The 20316-nt window shown below is 52.3% G+C and overlaps 1 protein-coding gene across 3 annotated transcripts in view; it reads right to left on the reverse strand.

The window, feature by feature from the left end:
• Positions 1-20056, reverse strand: part of Dgkz (diacylglycerol kinase zeta) — a 42299-nt gene extending 22243 nt beyond the window's left edge. Inside the window, exon 1 of one of the 3 annotated variants that reach the window (XM_034494443.2) lies at positions 19294-20056. In XM_034494443.2, coding sequence (XP_034350334.1) covers positions 19294-19505 — 212 coding nt within the window. In that variant the 5' untranslated portion in view covers positions 19506-20056. Of the gene's footprint in view, positions 1-7195; positions 7357-9312; positions 9504-19293 lie in introns of those variants that run through there. The other 2 variants (XM_034494444.2, XM_034494445.2) reach the window with 2 other exon arrangements.
• Between the last annotated feature and the right edge of the window lie 260 nt (positions 20057-20316).

The following is a 20316-nucleotide window of genomic DNA, read 5'->3' on the forward strand; positions in this document are numbered from 1 at the left end:
CAGCACAGGGCTTCAGGATGGCTGGCCAAGCTGCTAGCATTGGAGAGATAAGCCATGTGTCTTACAGGCAGCCCGGAGACTGACACTTTGTGGGATGCTAATGCTATCGATTCGCCCTGACTCTCTCAATGGGGCTCTCAAGTCCCATCCCTTTCTCATGTGCCTGTAGCAAATCTCCATTCCCTATCTGCTAGGAGATGGACCCCCTACTTCCATTCAAAATTTAACCTCCACTAGTATCCTTAGAATCAGCTCTCCAGCTCCCAGACCCCACCTCGTCCCCAGGTGCCGATGAATGCCATCCAGGGCTTTTCTTACTGCTAAAGCAAGAACTCTGCCAGGACAAAAGTGACCACCTTGCCCTTGGAAGGGTTTAGAGTTCTGCCTCTGACCAGCTCTAAGGTCAAGGGGCTTCAGTTGTCCTAGCCTTAACCTCCACACTGATAACTGGGGCTCGAGGGGCTGTAGGGATTGCTGTAGGCTAGAAAGAGACGTGTTCACAGTAAACACTTCCTCAGTTTAATGAGTTTCAGAAAAGGAAATAAATACCTCCAGAGGCGTAAAAATGAGGAGAACCGCTTGTCAAGACAATTCAGTAACATCTCTCTAAGCCAAGATTTCCGGGCCAGAATACTGGGGGAAAGGGACACTCAAGGAGCTAGGCATCTGGGCAATCTCTGGTGACTGCAAGCAACAGGGAAACCCCAAAAAGGTTAATAAGCTCACACTGTTCTGGGAGCCTAAGGGGGAGGGCCATTTTTAGTTCAAGACTCTGCCTCAAAAACCAAACTAAAGCAAATCAGATCAACATCCCTCCCCCATATTAACCTCCCCACCCTTTTAAAAGAGAGGGTCTGGCTATTTAGTCCAACCTGGCCTAGAACTCATATAACCCAGGCTAACCTCAAACTCAGCATCCTCCTGTCACAGCCTTCAAAGTGCTAAGATTACATACACGAACCTCTATGCTCAACTAAGGGATACCATTCAGATCAAAGTAAAAATCATCTAGCGTCTGGGGAACTAAAGCGTCCGATATGCCAGCATGAGTTTCTGCTACGGACCCTAGCATCAGCCAACAAGTCTTAGTCTCTTGAGATTTCCAGAGGAGCTGGGTATAGTAGCTCACTCTAATCTCAACACTCAAGGGGCCAGGGCAGAAGGATTGCCATGAGTTCAAGGCAGGTCTAGGCAATAGATGTTTCAACCTCCGTCTTTCACACACACCCCTAAAAACTAAAGAAGGCCGTGAGCAGGAGGCCAGCTGCCCGGTGCTGTCCTGGGTCTCCCCTGTCTGGTTTTAACAATATGTCACTCATTGTGTGTCTCCCAGGTCAGACAGCAGGACCCTCCTACAGGATGCCTTCCAGAGGTGGTGGGCAGCAGCAGGTTGTCTCAGTGGGCTGTCTATGTGGGCTAAGGAGCAGGAACCAACTTGCCCCTTTCACAACCACCCCCGGCTCTCTCTGTAAAATGTCAGCAAGCTAGGGAAGGGGGGTGGAGAGACAGGCAAGCTGTTAACCCGCAAGATGCTGGGGCGTGGGTGGTACAGGCTCAGGCTCCCAGACAGCTATTTTGGCATGTGCTATGATGGTGCTCAGCCCTGGCAGGGGAGAGGGCCTCTCTGTGGGAGCTCTGTACTGGCACTCTGCCAGAAGGGAGGGGGAGCAGGTCTCTGCAAGTAGAGGGAGACAGGGTGCTGGGTACAAGTGGGACCTAATCTCTCCCTCAGGACACAGGCCACTCGCTGACCCCAGGCTATCATAGGATCCTCTAACCCATCTTCTGAGTATTCTTCCCCTGGCACCTAATAAAAGGTCATAGGTATGCCCTTCTCAAGGTCCAGCTGACAAGCACCATGTCAGGCTGGCTGCCTACCTAGTATCTCTACAGCCAGTCTGCTCCTGCTCAAGGGACCCAGGGGGTCACCTTCTAGGGGCAGAGAATGTCATGAGTCTCTGGCAACTTCCTCGTGAGGTACAAACCTCTCAATACACCCAGACAGCACCCAAGGCCTCCTGAGGCTTTGCAGGTTAGGGTGGGATATATGAAGGCAAGTGTTAATAACCAGGTGCTGTGGAAAGGTTTTTGGGCTGAGTCCCAGGACGAACTTCATGACCTTTATGAGCTTTAGTCTTTTTCATCTGTAACATGGAAGTAAGCCCACCGAGGTCATCCTTGTGATGAGTTTATGAAGCTGGCTGCCTTATGAGCTTGGAGACGCTGTTGACAGTCAGAAAAGAGGAGGAGCATCATCCACCTAAACTCAGGTGTGTGGGGAGGGGCCGGACGAGCGCTCAGTCCTCCCACCCACCTCCCCCTGTGGACCACAGCTCTTGGTCCCACTCAGAGCTGCTCTCTCAGCACGCCCTTAGCTACGACAGGAGCAAGGGTAAGGGGGCAGGCATTTGGTCTTTGCTCTGATTAGCCTTTCCCTCCCGGACACGAGTGCCAGCTAGGCTGAGGGCTGAGAGCCAAGGGGCTGGGGGAAGCATACTGAAACCCGGATGCTTACACTCTCAGGGCATCCAGGGCCCTCACATGAAACACTGGGTAGTGGCTGAAGACAATAGCACCAGGAATGGCTCGAGGAAAGAGGGGAACTGTGAGCCTCGAGCAGTGGTTCTCAACCTTCCCAATGCTGTGGCCCTTACTATAGTCCCTCAGGTTGTGGTGACCCCCAACCATCACATTACTTTTGTGGCTGCAATGACTTCATAACTGCAATCTTGCTACTGTTATGAACTGTAAGGTGCACATCTATATTTTCTGATGGTCTTAAGCAAACAACTTAGGTCATTTGACCCCCAAGGGGGTCGTAACCCACAGGTCGAGAACCACTGGCCTAAAGGCAAATGTTCACCTTCCTGCAAACAGTGTCCCCTCCCTGGGCTGACAGAGGGCAGGAAGGAAGTGGGATACAGGTTGAGAGTGCCAGGTGACAAATGCAGGTGAGACCTTGGAGCCCTGCTATGCAGCACAAACGAATGTGTCCCTGGCTGGCTGTGAGACCTTGGTAGAGTACAGTCTACTTCACTGGGCCTTGCCCTTCAGGGACAGGGAAGGGTGGAGCTATGTGATACGGAAACACACACCCCTGGTCACTGGCTTCGCTGTGGCAGCTAGGGTCTTCAGGTAACTCACCAAGAGAAGGTGTCTGGACCCACCCACAGCAGGTACAAGTGGTCTGCAAAAAGAAAATTTCCGGGCCCAGTGTCCTTCCTATGGTCGCCTCAGCCCCCTGCTGTTGTCACAGTGATACTGCAGGACAGGTTCCTGGGGAGCTCAAGGACCTTGGCGCCCTCTGGCCCTCTGTGCTGGATGGAGGAACCAACAAGCCCAAGCTTCAAAGCTAGCCAGCCTGCCCATCAACCTTTGCTTGGGGAAACATGGAAAATTCTGGGAAGGCCTTCAGAAAGATGTAGGCAGGCCTGTTGCTCTCCTTCCCAGACACAGCTCCCAAGCCTAGGCTTTCTCTACTCAGGGGGCAGGAGTCCTTCCTCTGTCCTTGACTGAAAGGATACCCTCTCTCTACTGTCTTAGACTAAGTGCAAATCCTTGTCAGTCTGCATGTGGGGATTTGACCTTTGTTATGGTGACAAAACAACAGGAACTGCCCATTCCCACCCTTGACATGTAAGCCAGAAACTGGTCCATGTGACAGTAGACAGGGACCAGAATTCTTCCTTCACCTGCCAACCCGAGCCAGCTCTGTACCTGGGCACATGACTGTGGTGGAAGCAGACGGTCAGATGCACCCAGCCCAGGCACTGAGGTCCCTCTTCCCCAGGTTGGCAGGAACCCAAGGTTCTACAGCCACGTGGACTGTTCTCAGTATTAGCCTAAGTAAGGCAACTGATTCACTCAGAGATTCCTTTTGCCCTGAGACATCCTGGCGCCACAGACAGGGGTTCTCACCTCTGAAAGAGAGACATCCCTCAAGGTGTCCCTCCCCTTCATTGCAAACCACCCCAAACAAGGGCTGTTTCTGCTCATCCTGCTCCAGGCACCTCATCCAGCCTTGTCTTCAGGACTGGGCTCATAGGCCCCGTGTGGCACAGCCTCTAACTGAGACCTATTGTGTCAAACTCGCTCCACAGGTGTGTCTCCTGCCCTCTGGGAGCTTCTGACTTTGAGACTAATGAAGGGCAGAGATGGCAGAACAGACATTCTGGCTCCCAGGGGCTTGGACAACCAAAGCTCCTTCTGTCAAAATGTGTATGGAGCCAGGTAATTTATGATGCCCCTGGGGTGCAAAATGAGCCAATCCACAAGCTGAGTGACCTGCCCAGGACCAGGTGCTGGCAAAAGGCCAGAGGGTGAGTCTGTCCCCTCTCCATGGGGCTGGTTCTAGGCAACTGTCCTCACTGGAGACCGGCCAAACCTTAGGGTCACATAACCTGTATGTAAAGATTCCACCTGCTCTACTCAGGGTAGAGGAGAACCAGATGACCGGGGGTTAGAGTAGATCCCCCCCCCCATATCTTCCTCTAAGAGGGGGGCTGTCAGTTTCCACCATGAAGAAGAGGGGTGGGATAGAGTTGGAGGTGGGAAGAATCTATAAGAGGGGAACTCACGGCTCAGCTCTGTGTCTCTCTGGACTGAAAAAGAGGGGGATGGCAAACTGCTCCCTGGAACCCACCCAGCGATACCAGTTGAATAGGCCAGGGGTAGGCTTGAAGGAAGACACCATGGACATAGTTCTTCCTGACCTGACACAAACAGCACACATGTGGCCCCCTGCCAAGCCCACAGGAGACATTGCTAACTGTTCACACACTCTGCATCTGAGCCAAGGACAGAGTTCAATGCAGCCTTCAGAGCCAACACTCATCTGGTGTCATCTATGACCCTGTCTTCTGGCCTGTTCACTTAACAAGGTCCCTCAGCTCAAAGTGTAAGTGGCAGAAGCATGTGGTAGAACACAGAGTTGAGTGTCCAAGGAGAAACAAAAGCTGCATTATAAAAGAGCATGGAGCCTGGGAAAAGATGGCTTCAACCAAAGGCTTCCCAGGGGCCAAGAAGCACGGCAGGACTACATGAGCAGCGTCAGTTAAAAGAAGAGGACCTGGACTGGGGCACAATCCAATTGTCTGCTCCTCTTGTCACCTGGCCATCAAATGAAGTCAAAGGAGGTCTGCACCAATGGGCACAGATCCTGAAGGCCCAAGTCTGCCAGAGGAGCCTTCCCCATCGTGAGCGCCCAGTGTCTTCATTATTTGTAAAGCACCACTGCCCTCTGTACATAGCACAAGCACCACACCCAGGCTTCTAGAGGCTTTCTTTGACTTTCTTCTTGATAAGCATGCTAGAAGATCACTTCCCATCCCAGGGGCTGTGACCCTGTGACTTTGTGGTGTCACAAAATCACCTGGAAAGCTGTAGGAAAAGCCAAGGCTCACTTCTAGAGCTGAACAGTCAGACATGCCAATGGTAAGATCTAAGAATCTGACCTCTTAAAGCGCCCTGGGCCTCTGTGATGTTGTGTTTGAGATGCTGGTGTAGAGAAAGGGATGTGGACTTTGGAATCAGACCAGCCTGAGTTCAAATGCTGTCTCTGACTCTTACGTGCTGTGTGACTCTGGGAAAATGGCTCCTCTCTCTGACAGTATGTTTGTTTCATCTACAAAAGTAGAAAAACAGAACCTATCCTGCTTATTTTAGAGAATTATATAAAAGTACTCAGCACTCTGTGGATCTTCTGTTGACTATGCTCAAGGCTCATCCCTGCATCCACAAACCTGTGCTCTTCAAAATGAACACAGCTTCAGGTCAAAAGCACTCAACACTTGGTACCCTATGGACAGCAACAGGAAGCCTTCAGGGTGCCCCTCCCCCCCCCCCCCCCAACCAGGAGCTTGTGAACACGGGAGGCTACATCCTGCAGAGCTGGGTGTAAACTGCTCTATCTTGTAGGGTTGTGGGTAACAAAACAGAAGTATTGGAAGTGTTACTGCCTGCCCTCTTGTAGGAGATCTTGAAGCCCTTGTAGCTTCTCAAAAGACCACGGAGCTCCATCTGCCAGTGCAAGGATCCAGAAATCCTTGTGCTGTGCATGGTGTGTGCTTCAAAGCACACTGCAAGTGCAAAGAGCAGGGCCCTGGCAGGGGTAAACCAGGCGGAGGGCATAGATCAGCACCCAGGCACACCACCCACACAACAGAGGAAAACCACACAGGTTATTAGTAGGTAAGTCTACCCTGGAAAGGGCCCAGGCAAAGCTCAGAAGGGGCCAAAGACAGCAAAGCCTTAAACAGCCACAAAAACTAAGAGGGAGGCCCTGGGCAGAGCCTGAGGTCAGAGTCCAATCAGAACTCCTGGGTTCTTAGCTGATTGGCTGCAAGCTCTTCAGCCACCGAAGAAATTCAGAGGTCAGACAGGAAAAAAAGAAAGAAGGAAGGAAAAAAAAAAAAAAAAAAGATCAGAGAGCCAGGTAGGATACTCTTGGGTGGCACCTTATACCAGGGCTTTTCCAGCCGGCACAGACAGAACACACATGCCATGAACTGCCTGCACTCAGTCTTTCCATACCCTCCCTCCAGTTTCTCATCACCATCATGGTCAAAGCTCTGTCACAGGTACAATATGGTGACATTTTGAGTGCTTGGGGAAAGGGCAAGATGAAGCTTGAACAGCCAACTCTGATTCAAAACTATAGGCCACTTCGTCCCGTTCCAAAGCAGGATCTGGAAGAAGGTAGGGTGAAGAGATGGTTGTCTAGCAGAGGGAGAAGCGGCTACTTTCATGCTATGTAAGAGCAAAGTAGAGCAAAATGCTAGGCACCCACAGTCCCAAGAAGTTTAAAACATCGAGTAATTTAATCAGTGACCTGGGGACAACCATGTGCTGTGGCAAATCACAATGACCACAATCGGCAGATGCCAAGAAGTGGTAGTTGGCAAACGGGGTTCAGAGAAGCACGAAGGGCAGTATGACCGCCCCCACCACGCTGGTAACTGCAGGCTCAGGGAGACTGTCAAAAAGCAGTGGTGACCAGTCGTAGGGTCCCTGACTGCTGGTGCCAAGGAGTTGGGGTGACTGTCTCCCTGCAGGAGGGTCAGGAGCTGACCCTGTCACGGTACTAAGGACGAAGCGCACTACCAGCCGGTGCCAGCGCGCGCACTACCGGGATCGCCTGTGCCTAGCGCTTGGATACCCACGCTGGGACAGCCTGTCCCGCCGCCGCCCCGCTCACCTGTGCCCAAAGAGCCGCAGCCCCGGGAAGCGCCGCTTGGTCAGGCGCCGCGGCGCCTTGTCCGGCTCCGGACCCGCGTCGCGCTCGGAGCCGCTGGACGAGGCGGAGGCCGACTCCGAGTCGCTGCTCCGGGCCTCGGGGCTGGGGTCCCGCGGCTCCATCCGGCCCTAGCCCCGGCCGGCGGCGGGCCCGCGGGAGACGCCCATGCCGGGCCGGCGGCCGGGGCTCAGCACGCCGGCTCCGCACCGCCCGCCAAGCTCATGGCGAGCGCGCGCTCCGCCCGCCCTGTGCTGCGCGTCCCCGCGCCCCACTCCCAGGTGCCGGGGAAGCAGCCTCCGCTCCAGGAAGTGCCGACAGCCGCGGCCGCAGGACCCCGCATAGCTGGCCGGGCCTCTGCCTGCCCGCCCGCCGCCGAGCACGCCCCCTCGGCCGCACCGCCGCACTCCCTCCACGGCGCCCTCTGCCGGCCTCAAGCTTTGTGGCAAGCCCGTCGGAGAGGCCTGGCCGGGAGGAGGGAGGGGGCGGGACTTACGAGGGCACCACCCCCAGCTCCGAGGCCAGACTGCCTGGATGGGACTGACTTCCTGGCCTGAACCGATCAAGCTGTTCCCAGATGTATGATCCTGCCCCCATGTCCTCCTCCACCAAACAACCTACATGATCAAAGTATAAACACGCGAGGGTGGCTGTCACCACTTCTCCCGCATCCACAAGTTATATATTGCTCTCTTGCGCCCACTCAGCCGCTCATGCGCTCTCCACCCTTACCCCCTTGGCTATCCATAAGCGCACCCACAGACAAAAGTCACACAACACTCTCCCTACAACACAGCTGGCACGCCCCTCACATGGAATTATCTTCACTCATCAAACTCATACTTTTCTCTTGAATTCAGGACACCAAAGTCTTGCAATGACTTTCACACACTCACAAAGAACTTCAGTGTTCCTCTGACAATCCTTCTACAGCTGTTCACAGTGGCTTCAACCCTTCACCCACTCCTAACATAGGGAAAATTTCCCAGCACAATGTTCAATGCTCCCTTGAATTCTTATACCATAAGGATGAACTTTGTACTTCCTACACATTCAAATACACACAAGGACAACAGTTACAACTTACACACTCATTCACATATACCCATATAGAAGAAACACACAGACATCCCTGAGGGCAGTGGTTATAAGGACCTCATATTTCACATACACATCCAGAAATATTCTTCACGTTTGACACACGTTCTCCTCCAGAAGGGAGACCAATTGGAACAAGAAGTCACCAGAAGACATGCCATCACATACATTTGGGAATCCACAACTATGGTGGTCTCTAGATGCTGCAGGACTGTGCCAGAAAGGCCTGGAAGCCTGTGACCTTGGTCCACCTCCTCCCCAGATCATGCCACCCTGATACCTACTGTTTCAGTTAGCCCTCCGTTCTAGCAAGCCACATCCTGTGTTACCTTCGATTTCACCCTTTCCTTTGGGGCTTTGGCAGCCTGTTTTCCAGGCCTCGCCTGCCACAATAGCTAAAGCTAGGGGCTGTAACCCAGGGATATACCTGAGCAACAGCCAACAGCCAGAATCCCACCACTCTCTTATACACTGAGTTTCTAGTAGGCCTAGAATCTGGGTTCCAGATCTTCAGCCAGCAATGGGGACCAACCTGATTAGGAAGAGGTCCTGACCCTGGCTTCCTGGGGTGCATGTTTTCTTTGAGGAAGTCATCGGGCTGTTATCACTAAGCTCCATGGGAAAAGCTCGGGGCTGTGGGGGTGGGGTGGGGGACAGCTTGGAGAGTCCATTGAGTTTGCACAGTCCTTGAATTGGATTCCAGAAAACTCCTACATCCATAGTGTACCACAATCCTGGAAGGGCTTCTCTCCCGAAAACCCCTGCTGTTCTCTCTCAACTCCAATCCCAGAGAGAAGCCTTTTTATCAAATTACCCCAAGCCTGGAAACATCAGCGCTACCTCCAAACCTCTCTAGAATGTACCTCCATGGAATTACTGGGAAATAGACAGGTGAACCCACTTCTGCCATTCTTCCACAGCATATAGAAAGTTCATAAAAGGATGAGGTCTCTGTGCCCATCCCAGGCCACCCTTGTACCTACTGTGTCTGGGGAACCTCAGCTGGGATCTGTGGCACGTCCCAGGAGCGGGAGCGCCACATCTGCCTCAGTGCCCCTGGCAGCTCGGCTTCTTTCGTCCCCAGCACCTTCGCGGGGCCCAGAGCAGCAGCCACATCGCAGCCTCCCCCGGCGCTGTGGCCAGCCCCCAGTGCGCTCATCCTGCCCAGCAACTCTCTTCCTCTTTCCGCACTTCCTGACGTGGGGGGGGGGCGGGGGGGCTGCTAGAGGCCGGCTGGAGGCTCAAGCCGAGGACCACAGGGCTTGTCGGCGCCTTCCGCTGACTGGGGCAGAACACTGGCAAGGCACAGAGCTGCATGGGAGTGCAGGGGCAGGTGGGGACAAGTCCAGCCTAGCAGTCAAGAGACAACCCCGGGAGTCAAAAGCTGCCAGGCACCCACTAGACTTGCCTGGGCTGGAATTTGCACCCCAGTTCCAGGCCTTTACTTTCCAAATAACGTCTCTGAATTTCACCTCTTGGTCCTGCTAATGGTCTCTCACTTCATGACATTCCTGGTGGCACACTGGCTCCAGGTACACAGACTGCCTCCAGCCTGTCTGTGTCCATCTCTCTCTTAGCAACATGTATGTACCATACCTTTCAACAGAGCTAGGCTAGGCACACAGGATGGCGGTGTCTTGGAAATGGCAGTGGATGGAAGATGCCAGCTTATGTTCAGTTTCTTCCATCTGCCAGCACTGTGGCCTGGACCAGGCCATAAATCTTCTAAAGTTACCTTACATTTTTAGGAATATGGCTATAAACAAGAAATCGGTGAATACGTTTGTCAGAGAGCTTTGGGGAGCCTTAGTTTTTCTCATCTGTTGAGCGAATTATAGTTTGGACTCATTGGGTTGTAAGTGGATTAAATAAGAGGTGAAAGGGGACATAGAAAATTTAGGAAATATTAATTGGTACTTTTTTTTTTCTTTTTTTTTTCTTTTTTTCTTTTTTTTTTTTTTTTTGAGACAGGGTTTCTCTGTGTAGCCCTGGCTGTCCTGGAACTCACTCTGTAGACCAGGCTGGCCTCGAACTCAGAAATCTGCCTGCCTCTGCCTCCCAAGTGCTGGGATTAAAGGCGTGCGCCACATTAGAGCAGGTAAGCAAGCTGTACCTTCACAGAACCTAGAGCCCAGAAGGGGAAGATAGTCAGAAAAAAGACAATCCATGCATGTTAGGCAATGGTATGTGCTATTTAAAAAAGACGGAAAGGGGAAGCCAACATGAAGGGGGAACGAGTGGCAGTCAGGGGGATTGGGCAAGGAGGTGACATTTGAGAACGGACTCAAATGAATCATGAGAGCGGACCACGTGACCATCTGGAGAATAGCATTGTGGATGCAGGCAGGGAACAGTAAAGCACGGATGAGGCAGTATGGCTGAAGAATTGGGAGGCAGTAGGATGCTAGAAGGGTCTAGAAAAATCTTCTGAGGCCTGACTGCCCTGAAGTTGGAAGCTACCAGAGGGGCTAGGCAAACACTAGTGAGGGCCACGCTTACTCCTTACTGTTCAGGCAGCTTTGGGAGGAATTTGGAACTTTGGAGAGCGTTCTCTAACCACGATGCTTTATAATTAGTTCTTTAGTTGTATGTGTTTGTTACTCCAGCAAGACTGAATTTCTTAAGGATAGAAATAGTGTCAATTCAGTTCACAAAGCACGAACACTACAGAATCTGCTGATGGTGCTACCAGCCCTCCACACAGGGCTGGCCTTCCCTCTTGTATTCCTCGTGACTAGAACATAGTAGCTTTCAATAACTTACCTGATGGATGCATAACTTGAATAATTAATACTCAGTCTAATAAGCACTTCTGGGCCAGAAACCTTCCTGAATATATAATTACCTCATTGAGTCCTTTAATGACCCTATGAGGTATAGCTTGTTATTTTCCGCTTTTTAAAGTTATAAAACAAATGAAGCCAGGCACTATGGTGCCTGCCTTTAAGTTCTGCCACCTGGGAGGCAGAAACAGGTGGATTTCTGAGGCTAACCTTCTCCACATAGCAAGTTCCAGGACAGCCAGAGCTACGTAGCAAAACCTGGTCCTAAAAACAAAACAAACAACAACACAGACAACCCCCCTCCCCCAATTATATTTATTTCTCTGTGTTAGAGTGTGTGTGTGTGTGTGTGTGTGTGTGTGTGTGTTTACTTGTGCCCCATATGTGGAGGTCAGAGGACTGTTTGCAAGAATCAGTTCTCTCCTTCCAGCACGTGGGTCCTGAAAATCAAACCCATGTCCTTAGGCTCACAGCATCCCTACTGTCTGAACCATCTTGCCAGCCCTGTTTTCCTCACTGGGAAACAGGAACAGAACTTCTAATTTTACTTGACTAAGATCTTCTTGTGTTGAGATTAAGAATCTAAACCCCTCAAAAATGTTTTTTAACACACACACACATACACACACATGAATCTAACCCCAGGGTCTAAGATCCCTCATTGCCCTTCTAAGGTTTGAGGGCATGGTCAGTCTCTGCACCGTTTTCTTCAGTTGCTGTCCCTTGAACATATCACCACTGAATCCTTCAAGATGGGCTCTGGGTGGTGTGGCCTATCAAGACTTTACCCAACAGGCCAAGGTCTACTCTAAAAGGAGGCTGTGGCAAGGCCCAGACTTCCTCACTTGGGCTTTCTGCAAGTAGCTCATGTAGCTAAACAGAGGAAATGGGGCTGGGCTTGTTTTCCATCTGGACAGGCAGAGAGCAGGAAATGGTGCTCCTGGAGGGGAAGCCAGGCAGCCTGGAGGCTCTGAGTCGCAGGCTAACTCTGACTAGTAACCAGGGCTACTTTGATCGCGCTCATACTGTACAAGGCTGTCTGTGCTGGCTCTGCAATCCAGGTGGGGTAGGGAGGACAAGACTGGGAGGGACAGGTGTACAGGGCAGGGGAGGATGCCCTTGGACGTTCCTGGGACATGCACCAGCACTGGGGAGCTAGGGACCCCTCAGAATCCACCCAGGTATACACAGGAAGGCAATCTGGGTAAGAAAATTATTCTGGGCTTTGCTGAAGCCCCTGAGGATGAAGTGTTCTACTTTCTGTGGCCTGGATGAGCAAGTGGGAGCTGGGGAAAAGAAATGTGCCAGGCCACCAAATACTCAACCCACGACCTGGACATCCTCTGCCCTCAAAACCTGCCAAGCCTTCGTCCTCCATCTGACCTTCAGGATCCTTGTGTCCTTCCCTTATCCCTGTGGGGGTTTTCTTTCAGCTTATATCATGCAAGTGTATGCTTTTGTAGTAGGTGCTCAATAAAGTCTCTCTCTCTCTCTCTCTCTCTCTCTCTCTCTCTCTCTCGCTCTCTCTCTCTCTCTCTCTCTCTCTCTCTCTCTCTCTCTCTCTCTCGCTCTCTCAACTGTGGTCCTGGCCCCTGAACCATTTCATTCTGTCTATGCTGCTGGATGCATTGTCTTGCTGTTATGGTGGTCCTTTCTATCTTGTCAGTTGGAGTCTTCATCCCTCAGACCCTAACCCAAGCAACGGAACCAGAAAAGTGTAGAGAACTCACAAGAGAGTCCTTTAGCTCATACCTCAGCCCTTGTTGTGAGACTGTGTGCTGTACATTAACCTTAAATCGGACCCAGTGATCTCTGTTTTATTTTCCATATTTATGTGTGTATTTCTGCACTACCCAGGTTCTCTTGCATGCTAGTGCTCTATCACAGTAAGTTATACTCTCAGCTCTGTACTGGGTGACAGGGTCTCAGTCTGTAACCCACAGTATCCTCAAACTTACTGTGTTTCCCAGGCTGGCCCAGAACCTCAAGTAACTCTCCTGCCTTAGCTTCCCAAGCGCTAGGATTTAAGGGTGAGCTGTCACACTCAGCTCTACTCAGACTGTTCAGTTCCGTTGGAATCTCTGTCCTCAGTCTTGAGGTTTTCATTCATCCCTAAGACAAGTGTTTTAATAAGCACCTGCCAAGGGCCAGCACTGCGCCTGTCAGCATTCCCACCCACAGTCTTACCCTGGACACCTTGCTCCCGAGCAGCTTGTATCATCAGCTTTGCACACACATTGTCTTCTCTCACGACACTATTGAACCTTGTGCTGCTCACTGAGCAAAAACACGAGCCCAGGGATTTATTTTATTTTATTTTATTTTATTTTAGATGTTGAAATAGGTTGAGTGTCTGACGAGTGTAGTAGAGAAAGGGAAACCAGCTTCTCTCGACTGAGAGAAGCTTAGTTGGTCAGGTGCTTGCCTAGTATGCACTAGGTCTCTTCCTGTCTCATCCTCCCCATCACAGGTCGTAAGCCCTCACCAGCACACTCGGTTCTTCATGCTTGTGTGTGTGACAGTCATTTTATTGGTGGAGCCTTCGCTCTGCCCTGAGACCTGTGGGTGTTCTGTTTAGCATAGGAGTTGTAACCTGCTACATTTTCCATGTCTGATTTGGGCTGGTTCACCTTTCCTTACACACCACCTGGTGGTCCCTCTCACCCTGGTGGTCACTGACACCCCGGAGGCCACCTTAACAATGCCAAACTTACTTCATACAGCTGGTCCGTCCACACAGAGTACTGCTGCCACAAATACCTAGACTCGGTGAATCTCTCGCCTCTGCTTCCAGAGTAGCTGAGTCTACACAGATCACCACACCTGGAGACCTAGAGGTTTTCTAAAGTCTAAATCCCTCACCAGCTCTGAAGCCCGTGATCCAGATACTTGGGTAGCCCTTGGGAGACTCCACCCTCACTGAGAGGACAGGTGTACCTGCATTAGGATGCAGGTGCTGCTGGTGACAGATGGGAATTGAAGAGACCCCTCCTGGGTGGCTTTATGAAACAGAACAGAAAGGAGTCTGAGCAGAGAAAAGGCAGGACTCTCTTTCATCGGGACGGGGGGGGGGGGAAGGGGGGGAGGGGATACAGTGCCAGCATGGGGCAGCTTAGCAATCAGAGGTGGCTCCAGACTGTGGACATTTGGAAGACACTGTCTCCATTAGGATCCCTGCACTGAAGGTACTTAGATGGCTCTCTCTCTCTGGTTCAGCAGAATCTGCTCCAGAGTCTCCCTTCTCGCCCCAATTTGGATTCTACAAACCCCCTAGGGCAGGACAGGTAGGTACCTAGCACTCCTCCCACACCCTGGTAAAGTCACAAGCTCACATTTTAAAGAAACCTTTCAGTCCCTCACCACCAGTCCCATTATCCTTCCCAGATACAAGCACTTAGTGTGGAGCCCAAAGAAAAGACCCTCCAGGATGACAGGCCAAGCTCTTGGAAGCCTGTAAGGTTGGGGGAAAGGCTTTGGAATGCAATAGATCAGGTAAATTTCTGCTGTATGATCTTAAGAAATTGCTTGACTTCTCTGAACTGCAATAGTCCATGACAGTGGCCTTCGGGAACTCCAGCCTTGCTCTACACACCTTCATCCCCAATCATCTGTGGATCTCAAAAGCCTGCAAAAGTCCAGTCTCTTCCCCCACCCACTCCCTTCCAGAGGTTTCCCAGCCTGGAACAAGGGTTCTTGGGCGTGACCCTTTATGGCTCTTCTGAACGCCCTGTTGTGAAAATGTACCAACTGAGACAAAAACTTCGACCCTCACTTCTTCCGAAGCACCCCTGGGGATCTTCTCAAAAGCCACAGCTACCTCCAAGCAGTCTTGGGCATACTCAGTGGCTTATGCCATCTGGCATTTGAGCTGCTGGGGACATATCATCTGGTGAAACCCTCTTCTGGGCGACCAACTGCTGCTAGGCCTTAAAATGAGTCTATTCCCGCCTTTGGACTCTGCGGGCTCTGGCCTTTCATTCCCTCTTCTGCGTGAACCTGCGACTGGAGGAAAGAGTTCCGGCCAGGGCCTGAGCACCCGCTCTTGCCAAGGAAGGAAAATGGACGGACCCCCGGCTTCCGGCTTCCTTTGGCAGCGGTCCCCTCCCTCCCCCTGCTCCAGCTCAGCTCTCTGCCCCCGGTTTTTGCATTTTTAATTCGGGACAGAATGTGATCTCTTGCAAGCTTCTTGCTTTATCCTGTTGCTATTTAAATTACAAATCGGCCCCATCTCCCTGTCACTCTAGGGTTATTTTTAGCTTCTGGTAAATAGCAGCAGGGAGAGTAGGATCAGGTGCCCCTCCCTCGAGGAGCTGTGTCCCCGCGGCTGTGTGCCCGCCGCAGGGGGCACCCTCCCTGCCAACTGGCGCCACTAGCTGTCTTGGGAGGGTGGAGGGGAAAGGGGGCAGTGGGGGCTGGGACATGCTCAGTTCCTGCTCTCAGTCTCTGGCTGGCTTTGCTATCCTCAATTCCCACTATCATTGCTTAGAGGCAGCTTCCACCATCCTTCCTGGACCTCCCTGACCAGTCCTACTCAAGCTAAAGACCTAGCTGGTTGTTCACTACTTCCCCTGGAGTCAAGAACTGTACGCCCCTTGTCTGTAATATCCTTCAAACTATCCTACTGAGTGGGTACTATTGTTCCCATTTTCCATATGAGGAAACAGGGTTAGAGGTGAAAGCTTCACAGGCTCAGAAGGGTCAGAGCTGGTTTCCAGGAACTCTCAGACCCTCAGAACCCAAGCCCTGTGCATGTGTGTGGAAAACTGCTGCCTTTCTTGGGATGGTCTCTGCCCAGGTGGATGGCCACATCAGAATGCTTCTAGCATGTTTGTGCGGTCCCATTTACTGGGTCATGGCTCCGGAACCTCATCTGACCCACTGCCTGACTGTGTAGGGCCCTATGAGCTAAGAATGGTTTCCACATTTCTTGAAACAGGAAGTAGCAAAAGAATAATATTTTCGCGGCATGAGATGACATGAAGTGTAAAGTTCAGGGTCCATGAGTAAAGCTAAAGCTTCTAAAGAAGAAGCCAGGCACCCCCCCCCGCCCCCCATCCTTTGCACGCTGCCTATGATGGCTTTTTTGCACCACTGGCAGGGCTGAATAGCTGTGACAGGGAGCACGTGACTTACAAAGCCTAAAATATTTACTGTCTGGCCTTGTACAGGATCCTACTTTTGCCGAGGAAAAAGACCGAACCCCATAAGTCCATGTCAGGCAGTGTGTCAGCAGGGCCAGAACTCCTGGGCAGTGATAGACTCTGTACAAGTGGTTTTCAAACTGGCTGAGCTACCAGAATTACAGGAGTCGTTTACAGATCTAGAGCTAGACTCTAACCTGAGTCATCATAGACCAGGATGTCAAAGGGTTTAAGAAACCATTTCACTTCTTATTTTTTTCTTGACGTCTTAATCAGGGATTGAACCTATGGGTCTTACCCATGCTATGCAGGCACTTTGCCACTGAGCTACAACTCTGTCTTAAGAATACATCCTAGGAGGCCGGAGAGATGGCTCAGCAATTAAGAGCATGTACTGAATAAGACCCAAGTTCAATTCCCAGGACACATATGGTGGCTCACAACCACGTGTAACTCCAATTTCAGGGCATCTGACCTTCTCCTTAGGATCCTGTACACACCTGGCGTGCAGGCTTTCTCACACACATTTTTTTAAAATCTTTTTTTAAAAAATTCATTTAAAAAGACATACTCAGGTGATCTGGTTTGGTACCTACTGGGCATAACACTGGAGGTGATCCACAAACAACAAACCCAGCATGTCTCATAGCAACCTTCATACCCTCTGTCTTCCTTAGCTGGAGTCATCATTGCAAAAAGTCTCTTGAACCCAGCCCTAACTGGTTAGGACTCCTTCTGGCACTTGGGATACCTTCTCCCTAGTCCAGATACAGAAGTAAGACAGGAGGGCTCTACACACTGTCCTGCTCTTTTCAGTGGGGTTTATGGAAACCAGGTCCCTTTTAACCCAAACAAGGGCCTACCCTTCTCAAATCCTAACTTGTTTTGTTTTCTAGCCTATGATGACTCTGGAAAGAGCCCAGAGATACTTTTCGGCAGGCCCCTCCTCCTTAGAAGCTTCTACAGTCCAGCTGAAAGCCCCTGTGGTCCTTGCTTGCGTCAGAAGCAGCCCAGCCTCCGTCCTGCTTCCGCTTGCACCCCTCCTGCCCTCGTATTTTATTGCCCCCACACTTCTGCTTGAAAGCCCTTTCTCTCCGTGAAGGGCTTTCAAATGCTTTTCTTAGCCACTCCTCACAGCAGGACTGGAGGGTTAGCTGTGAGCCAGAGCTTTATAGAAGTAGCAGGCAGAGGGTGTGAAAAGGGCCACAGTGGGGCTGAGCTTCTGACAGCTCTGGGACAGCCTGGAAGAGAGGAGCAGCAGCATAGGTCAGCAGGCCTCTCAGGATTTACCACATGGCTGTTCCACTGAAGCCTCTGCCTTTTCCTCCACCACAGGAGGCTCAAAGGGCCCAGAGCTGCATCCTCTCTGCCATACCCAGGGGCTCTCCTTGCTGTAATGCCTTGCCCAGTTTTGGTGATAAGACTAGACCCCTGGCTGGCCTCAGCACAGCCTCATCCTGTACAGTCCTGTCCTGGTGCAATTCTCAGAAGAAGAGATCCAACTTGGTTACTGTACATCTTTGATGGCCAAGGACTCCCATTGTGGCCTGTGGAAAAGCTTCTATGTGGGGAGTTTCAGTCCTTACAGCTGCCTCTCCACCCCCATGTGTGTTCACACACTCATAGCATCTTATATGTCAATCCTTTCATCATGCTCTGTTTCCTATTCTCCAAGCCCCTCCCTGACCCTGGCCTCCTTTCCAGCAGCTGATACATTTCCCTGACTTGAATGTAGGGGGAAAAAAAATCTTGGTGCTTTTTGTAGGAACAGAGTTTGTGCACTTTTGTCCAGGTCTCCTGACTCCCAAATCAATACTATTTCTCCCAGGATTCTGCATGTTCTGCTCTTCCCTCAGGGGCACTTAGAGGATCTCCTCTATCTTAGCTAGAGGCCCTGGGCAGATGATGCTTTCTTCTGATCAGGGCTCTGGAAGATCTTGGTAAGGAGCCTAACATGCCCAAGATTCCCAGAGTGCAGGTAGGGCCCTTGGGAACCTAACCTAGTCCCATTTCCTCTGAGCAACGCACTTCAGGAAGGTGGGTAAGTTCCTTCTCCATCCTTCCTTAAGTGATGCAGGCCTAATGGCTTCAAACCCATTAAGGACCCTTCAGCTCTCAGGGCTGGGCTCACTTTATCATCCTTCTTCCCAGAAGGTCCAAAAAGAACCAGGGCAATGTCAGACACACCCAAGCCCCTGTAGCTGCCAGTAGACAAGAGATTTGTCTCCTCCCATCAGGCTAATGGCTTTAAGGGATGGAGAGGCACACTGAGACCCTCCAAAGAAAGTCTCTCTGTGCTAAAGGCTTGATGGGGGAAGCAAGGTGAAGGGGGAAGTGAGGATGTCTATCTCCTCCTGCTCACTGGGGACCACCTTGTGAGGAACAGCACACTATCTCTTCAGGTCATTACAGTGACAGCTGGGGCCCACTACCAGAGGACCCTTTAAGCTAGAACGGCAGAACCAGGGAAGTGGGATCTTACCTAGACAGTTGATGGTTTTAAGATATTGTGTGGGCAATACAGGGGAGGTGTCTGCAACTGTGGGTGCTAGTGTGGGCCTGCTGCGATACTGGGAGCTTGGTGGGAATGCTCTTCCCTTTTCTGGGCAGTAAGTTTCCAGCTGTTGTGGCAGAAGGCACCTCTGTGCTTAGCACAGGGGCAGCCCACAGGAGGATACAGAGGAGGGAGACCGAACGCACAGGGCGCCCCTGCTTCTTCTGGAAGAAAGGCCAGAAGACTTCTCACTGCTCTCTCATCAGAGATTAGTGAGGACCACATCTCAGAGGGTTTTCTCCTACAACAGAGACACAGCACTAGGCACACAATCGGTACTCCATAATTAGATGCTGAATGAATAGAGCTTTCATAGTTCGAGAAGGGAAGCTATCCCCGCACCCCTTCTGAATTCCTAGCCCCTAGAGCAGGGCCAGGCAAGCTGCAGGTGGGCGCGTCGTGAACAGTGCCAGTGAACAGTGCCAGTTCAGTGCTAATGGTGGGGTGGTCCCCGCTCAGCGTTTCCTCGGCCCCCACTCTTCTTACCTGTATGACACCTGCTTTCGAAGGTGCATCTGACTGAATCGCTCTTCCACCAGAGGTCCCGCAGCCGCACTTCGGGGACCCTCAGGCCAGGGCTGGAAGACCTCGGCCTCCTCCCCGCGCCGGCAGCGCCGCCGCACCACCTCCTCCTCTGCTGCCCGACCGCTGGCTGCCCTGTCCCCGCGCGGTCCTCCTCCCCCAGGTCCCTCAGCCATCCTTCGGCGGCCCGGCTCCGTGCCCCGAGGCCTGACGGAGAACCCACCAAAGTTCAGAGTCTCGAGCGCGCCTGGGCCAGGGGCTCCGGGCCGGGACGAGGCAAAGAGGCTCTGGGTCCCGCACGTCTGTCGTGACGCGGCGCCCAGACGACAGGGGCCGAGAGCTGCGGGGTGCCACGCCTAGGAAAGGCCGGCAGGGATGCTCCGGAGCCCTGGGGAGACTGTGTCCTTGGAAGGGTCAGGATGCTGCCTGGGACGCTACTCGGGCGATACCCGGACGGTCAGAGCCTGAGGTCTAACCAAGCCGGAGCCTTGTAGCTGTCGCCGCAGCCACTAGGCACCGGGGTGTCACCTTAGAGACATTCGCCAAGCCGTAGGGTCCGAGAGGAGGGCGCCGCCTCGCCCTGCCTGATCGGCCCGGGGCCCCAGGAGAGTGAGCACGGAGCAGCGGGCCACGGCCACCGACCTCTCTAGGGGCTCCAGGCCAGGGTGCAGGACCCTGCCCGGGTCCACCTCTGTGCCCCTGCCCAGTACTGATACAGGCTGCACCGCACCTGCCAATCATCGCTCCACCTGTCACTCAGCGGCAGTGATGCACCCCCGCCCCCTTCTGTCCCGCGTTTTCCGGCTTTGGTATTCGCTGCCGCTGTAGGCAGGTGAGGGGGGGTGTGTGGGGGGGAACAGGGGCGGTGACATAAGGCAGCTTTAACCCTGTCGGCGCTGTGGGAATTTAGAGATCAAATTGGATTTAGGGAAGGGGCACAGGAAACAGATTACATCAACCTCTAGGGGGACACCTCTGGATTGTGGG

The sequence above is a fragment of the Arvicanthis niloticus genome, chromosome 2, assembly GCF_011762505.2.
Source record: "Arvicanthis niloticus isolate mArvNil1 chromosome 2, mArvNil1.pat.X, whole genome shotgun sequence".
Lineage (NCBI taxonomy): Eukaryota > Metazoa > Chordata > Mammalia > Rodentia > Muridae > Arvicanthis > Arvicanthis niloticus.